The sequence below is a fragment of the Ziziphus jujuba genome, chromosome 3 (genome assembly GCF_031755915.1).
Source record: "Ziziphus jujuba cultivar Dongzao chromosome 3, ASM3175591v1".
Lineage (NCBI taxonomy): Eukaryota > Viridiplantae > Streptophyta > Magnoliopsida > Rosales > Rhamnaceae > Ziziphus > Ziziphus jujuba.
This window is the reverse complement of record NC_083381.1, coordinates 23,414,054-23,421,114: the sequence shown is the minus strand read 5'-3', so window position 1 is coordinate 23,421,114 and position 7,061 is coordinate 23,414,054. Positions and strand designations below refer to the sequence as shown.

Genomic DNA, 7,061 nt, shown 5'->3' with positions numbered 1-7,061 from the left:
TTTCGGTAAACAGAATGAATAGCAGATGACACAGAAACAAAATGGTAACAATGAGAGGGACATATAACACACGTAAATTATGAAGGATTAGAGGTTGTTATGCTTTTCTCTCTTCTTCTTCTTTGAGACTTTATAAAGGGCAAACATCCTCTCCATCTCCCTTGATTAGTGCTATATTTTCTCCTATGATATGGCATCCCAAAATTTAATGGTTAATTGATTGAATTACGTTTAAGGAAATTAAAAACAGTCACAAAATATAATCAAATAAAATCGTAGAAAAGAAATTAGCGCGAATCAATAAAATTGTTTCCAAATATATTGTATATTATTTTTTTATTTATTTTGTGATTTTTTTTCTTAAAAGTAATCATTTAGCGATTCAATTTTGGATATCCATATTTTATTAATTTATTTTAATTCTAAAATCATAGAAAAAAATTAGCATGCGTCACTAAAATTGTTTCCAAGTTAATGGTGGAGACATTGACCATATTATAGATTATTTGATTTTGATTTATTTTCTGATTGTTTTTTTCCTAAAAATAATCCGTTATTCATTCAATTTTGGATATCCATATGTTAGAAATTTATTTTTATTTTTAATATCATATAAAAAAATCTACTCAAATCAGTGACTAGTAAATTATTTCCAAGTTAACATTGGATATGACATTGACGCAATTTAATTTAAAAAAAAAAATTATTTTTGGTAATGTGAAATTCCAAAATATTATATTTTTCTATATTTGGTGCATTTTCAAATTAAAAGGCTTAAAATTATTGTTTCCATATTATAAACTAGATAAGTTTTAATATATCTTTGGCATATTTATTAAAAAAATTAAATTTAAATAGTTCGTTATATAGTAAAAAAATTAATAAATATAAAAGTTTACTTTTAATATTAATTTTGACCATATTTATTTTTTTAAAAAAATATATATAAAAGGCTATTTGAATCCAATTCAATATTCTTACCAAAATATAAACAGGAATAATTAAATTTTTTTTCTTTGTTTTATCCCCATAAATAGGAATAATTGACCCCAAGCTCTCTTCCTCGCTGGCTTTTGTTCAATTCCCTCAGAGATTCCACAATATTGCCACCAATGATATATATGATTGTCAATACAGATCAACATATACGGTATGTAATCAAGTAATTAAGCTTAAATTTGCATAAATATGTCTACAATCATATAATAAAGGCAAAAAGGGTATTCTTATTTTGGCTCTGTATTAGGTAATATGGCAAGGTATGGATGGGCTAGATGGACCAGTGTTGTCATGTACTGGCTTTTATATTAAAAGGGTCTGTTTCTATGGTGATTATGTTCAGGAAGGTATAAAGTAATCCAACATTGAATGGATCAATTTGCTGAGAACAAAACCGTTTTGTTTTGAATTACCATGCACAAAAAAATGAACTTATGTGTTCTGAATTAGCAGGGACTGACCTAATGGAACTCAAAAGTTATTTTGGCCCATCCAATGAGTTTATCAAATCTATTCTCCACTACAACAAGCCTAATTTAATCAATAATAGAGAATCTACCAATTCATTGATAAAGGAGGCCAAATTCTTAGCTTCTTCCTCCTATGCAGATCAAACAAAATGGGGTAAAGAGGTAAGAGTGAAATCGATGGACAATTCATTTTCCTTGTTTGTTCTTTCATTGATTATAAATACATAGCATTTATAAATTTTCCTTGTTTCTTCTTTTTTTCTTTTTTTCTTTTTTTTTGGGTGGAAACATAAGCCCGGCCTTGTCATTTCTAGTAGTTTATGCGACGTCGAAGTAAAAGGGTGGCAAGCCGATAAATAATCTAAACTAGATAAGTTTTAATATATCTTTGGCATATTTATAAAAAATAAAATAAAATTTAAATAGTTCATTATATAGTAAAAGAGAAAAAAAAAAAATATATATATATATATATATATATATATAAGTTTACTTTTAATATTAATTTTGACCATATTTATTTTTTTCAAAAATATTTATAAAAGGATATTTGAATCCAATTCAATATTCTTACCACAATATAAATAGGAATATCTAAATTTTTTTTCTTTGTTTTATCCCCATAAATAACTATTTTCGTTTTAATATAAATTTGCCATAAGAAGACGATTCACTACTCTTTTGTTTGATATATTTCAATTTTAAAATTACTTATTCCATAAAAAAACATATTTTCCTAATTTAAGGAATAGTTATTCATTTTAAAGTTTAGAATTCGTATTCTTTCCTTTCAATGATAAAATGCTTGCCATATTTAAAATATAGTTTAATTTAGATGGGTTATCATATACTGAAAGTAATAAATAATTAATTTTTACATAATTTTGATATTTTTGAAAAGAAAAAATTCAATATAGTAACCAATCAAGTCAATAGAAAAAATTATTCCTTTTTCCTTGTTTAATTTTTAAAAATAATTATTTTTATCCCAAATAACCATACCATACACTAAATATGACTTAAGTTTTTTTAACAGACGGAATAAAGGTTATTCTTTTATTTATATATAGAGAAAATAATGAGAAGAAGAAAAGATAGAATAATTGTTATGAACGGAATAGGTGTTCAGGATGATCATAGGCTTAAAATTATTCCAATTGATATGGTATGTGTGTGTGTGTGTGTGTGTGTGTGTGTTTGTGTGTGTGATATTGCAAATGAATATTTTGAGTAACCACATATGGTAATACTGCCAAAAAAGAATACAATTAGTCTTTTCTTTCATTTTATTTTTTATTTTTTTGGGGGCCATAGAAAGCTTGTTTCTTTTAATCATATAGATGAGGCATAAATTATTTCGTCTCTCATATTTTTATGTATGTACAGGTTATATGAGGATATACATATATACATATACACAATATAAGATCAATTAATTTCATAATTAGGTATTCCATTTTAATAATAGGAATAAAAATCTAAACTAATATTGGCATGCAAACTATAAACAATTATTTTTACTTTTTAAAGTACTGAAATTAAATTGTGATACAGTTTATGTATTGAAATAAAAAGTATCCAAATTTTTCTTTGTAATATATCCAAAAAAAAAAAAAAAAAAAAGACTATAAATATTTGGGAAGACTGCATATTCAGGTCGTTAACAGAAACAATAACCAATAGATTTATCATTTCACAGTTAGAGCGAACTGCAAAGTTTTCTCCCTTCAGAGGTCATTGCAAACTCATATATTTACCTGTTTGTGAGTTGTTCAATCGGAAATTGTGCAACTGTTCACCAACTTTCCCTCCCTAATTTTGTCTTTTAATTTGAAGAAGGCAAAGTATATGTACATGGAAAGAGATAGAAGCATTAATTGAAATATATGCAGATATTTTAATTTATTAGGAATAATAGCTGCCCAACACTGGGCAGTTCCAACTTTCTGTTGCTGTGCTGCTGCGAGTAGCAAGTCACACCCAACTAGCTTTGAGTTGGGCTTTAGCTTCCTCTCTGATAAATCAAAGTTATTGAATAATTTACAGCAAAAGCATACAAATAAAACAAAAAAATTATTAAAAAAAAAAAGGAAAACAAAAAGATAACATAATTTAATTATGGGATGCATTTGATTTTTCTTAACAAATTGATCCAATTGATTTCACATAGTAATTTCATGTGAAATATTGTTTTTGTTGTGTTTCTTTTTTTTTTTTTGGGGGGGGACAAGTCGATTGTTTTACTTTGTGGAGTTTATTTCTTGTCAAACATATAAGTTTTATTTTTATTTTGCTATAAGCTTTCTTCCTTATCGATTACTCTCTGTAGCACACCTAATTTGAACGGACATTGATCATCTCCATTGAAATTTTTTAAATAAAAGGGAATTCTAGTAACATATTTTTTTTTCTTTTTATCAATTTTGTGGAAATGCCTTTTTATATTTTTGGAGGTTACATAAATACCCTTCACATTTAAATTTTGTTGCAATATCAAAATTTTTATTCATATATTTTCTTGAATTGTCATACGTATATGTAAAATACAATTAATTAATTTGCAATTGAGGGATTGTTTTCATAATTTTAAAAAATACAAAAACAAATATGCCAACAATAATAGCAAGCATTGTCTGTTTTCTTTTTTGGGTCCCAAACGCAGAAAGATATGTCAAATCTGCTTGACTTTTCCAAAGTTTTACATTGATTTTCTTTACTTACGCACCTAGAAAAATCAATTCAAAAGTCCCGAGCTTTTCCTTGATGTCCCTCCAAATAAAAATGAATATTAAAAGTTAAATATAGTAAATATTGCAATCTCATACAAGAAATATTATATGTGGAACTATACCGTGCTTATTCTGTAAATAATAAAATAATTAATTATAAATATTATTAAAAGATAATTATCATGAAAATCTATTACATAAATAATTAATTTCGAAATATATTGTATATTATTTTTTATTTATGTTGTAATTTTTTTTTTCCTAAAAGTATTCGTTTAGCCATTCAATTTTGAGTATCCATATTTTATTAATTTATTTTGATTCTAAAATCATAGAAAAGAAATTCGCACGCATTAATAAAATTGTTTCCAAGATAACGGTGGAGACATTGGCCATATTATATATTTTTTTGATTTTGATTTATTTTGTGATTGTTTTTTCCTTAAAAATAATTCTTAGGTCCTTTAATTTCGGGTAACCATATTTTATTAATTTATTTTTAATTTTAAAATTATATAAAAAAATCTACTCAAATCGGTGACTAATAAATTATTTCCAAATTAACATTAGAGACGACATTGGCGCAATTTAATTAATCTAAATTGACATCCTTCGTTTTAAGAAAAATGAAAGGGACCCTTATCCCTCACGTGCATGCTGGTTTAATCCCCAACTGTATGTGCCAAATTTAGTTAATTAATAAATTAGATGAATTATTGAGTGTAAACTATATTATTGTTGTTTTTATTGCCCTATTTTTAATTAGTTATCGGGCCGTCCAGTACATAAGGCCTTTCTAACAAAATACCCTCGGAGATGCTTGCTCTGCTAGTGGAGATCATCCACCTGTTGTTGAGGTTCTGTTTTTTTGACTTACCTTGCAAAGTACCATATCTCTGAAAGAATACTTATTAAAAACTAAAAATTCATTAGTTTGAGACTCAAAATATATTTTTTTTGCTTTTGCTTTGTGGAATTTTTTAATTTTATTTATAATGAACAATTTTGCAGGTTATTGAAGGAAATCCCCATGATAGTGAGGCTCAAGTACTAGAGCAACCAATTTTGCCTCTTCTTGTTTATGTATCTAGGGAGAAAAGGGCTTCCCAACCCCACCATTTCAAGGCCGGAGCTCTAAATGCTCTTGTATGATAACACTTTCTCTCTGTTTTCATCCATACATTAATTTTCTTCTTCTTTTTTTTTTTTTTGTTATTTTTTTTTTTTTTTTGTTTTTTTGGCTAAGAATACGTATGTTCTGTATTGATGTTATATAGCTTTGACCCCAAGCTCTCTTCCTCGCTGGCTTTTGTTCAATTCCCTCAGAGATTCCACAATATTGCCACCAATGATATATATGATTGTCAATACAGATCAACATATACGGTATGTAATCAAGTAACTAAGCTTAGATTTGCATAAATAGGTCTACAATCATACATAAAGGCAAAAAGGGTATTCATATTTTTGCTCTTTTTTAGGTAACATGGCAAGGTATTGATGGGCTAGATGGACCAGTGTTGTCTGGTACTGGCTTTTATATTAAAAGGGTCTGTTTCTATGGTGATTATGTTCATGAAGGTATAAAGTAATCCAACATTGAATGGATCAATTTGCTGAGAACAAAACCGTTTTGTTTTGAGTTACCATGCACAAAAAAAATGAACTTATGTGTTCTGAATTAGCAGGGACTGACCTAATGGAACTCAAAAGTTATTTTGGCCCATCGAATGAGTTTATCAAATCTATTCTCCACTACAGCAAGCCTAATTTAATCAATAACAGAGAATCTACCAATTCATTGATAAAGGAGGCCAAATTCTTAGCTTCTTCCACCTATGCAGATCAAACAAAATGGGGTAAAGAGGTAAGAGTGAAATCGATGGACAATTCATTTTCCTTGTTAGTTCTTTCATTGATTATAAATACATAACATTATAAATTTTCGTTTATTTTTTGGCAAACCAGGTGGGTTTTCTGTATTATGTGTTGGAGACAGAGGACTAAAGGAGAAACCAAGAAAATTGATTTTTATTAATATAAAACAATTGGTACACTCTCACGTATAAAGAGAGCAACACACTCACTCACACAAATGAGCAACACACACTAACACACTCACACTCACTTGATTTTTGACTTACACTAGGACACAAAACACCTTTTCACACTCTTCTCACTCAAAGGACACACACTCACACTCACACATAAGCACTCTCTCTTTTTTCTATTGCTTTTGGACATGACACCTAACTCATACATCATCACCTATTTATAGAAGAGAAAGTAGGTTGTAGATACTTCTAGAAATATTTAATTATAGATATTTTTCTCACCACTTCCAAGGCACTAGTTGTTCTCCATTTTTAAAGAGAAAACAAGATAACTCTAGATTCTTCTAGGGAGCTAAGTCGGAAGAGAAAACAAGATAACTCTAGATTCTTCTAGGGAGCTAAGTCGGCATTGATATTTATCAATACTCCCCCTCAATGTCGACTCTCTTGATTGATTCTCTATTTACCATGTTGAGCATTTCTCTTAACTTTGTAAGCTTGGTAATATTGAGTGCTTTAGTGAATAAGTCTGCCGCTTGATCTTCTGTTTTAACGTGTTGCATTTTAATTTCTTCTAGCAGTACTTTTTCTCTGATAAAATGATAATGTATCTCCACATGTTTTGTCCTTGCATGAAACACCGGATTCTCCGCCAATTGTATTGCTGATTGGTTATCACAATGGAGAGAAACTGCATAGTCAACTTGTTGATGTAAATCTTTAAGTAGTTGTCTTAACCACATACCTTCTTGGCCTGCCATAGCAGCTGCTCTATATTCTGCTTCTGTAGTTGACAGAGACACAGTTGG

General features: G+C 28.4%; 1 protein-coding gene across 1 annotated transcript; it reads left to right on the top strand.

Moving 5' to 3' along the window:
- Window positions 1–4,984: 4,984 nt before the first annotated feature.
- LOC125423630 (cellulose synthase-like protein G3) lies at window positions 4,985–6,694 on the top strand. The gene is made up of 6 exons (XM_060816073.1): window positions 4,985–5,055; window positions 5,210–5,344; window positions 5,476–5,584; window positions 5,680–5,779; window positions 5,887–6,065; window positions 6,167–6,694. Exons 2-6 carry the CDS (start codon window positions 5,337–5,339, stop codon window positions 6,203–6,205), a joined length of 435 nt encoding a protein of 144 aa, XP_060672056.1. The 5' UTR covers window positions 4,985–5,055; window positions 5,210–5,336; the 3' UTR covers window positions 6,206–6,694.
- Window positions 6,695–7,061: the final 367 nt, after the last annotated feature.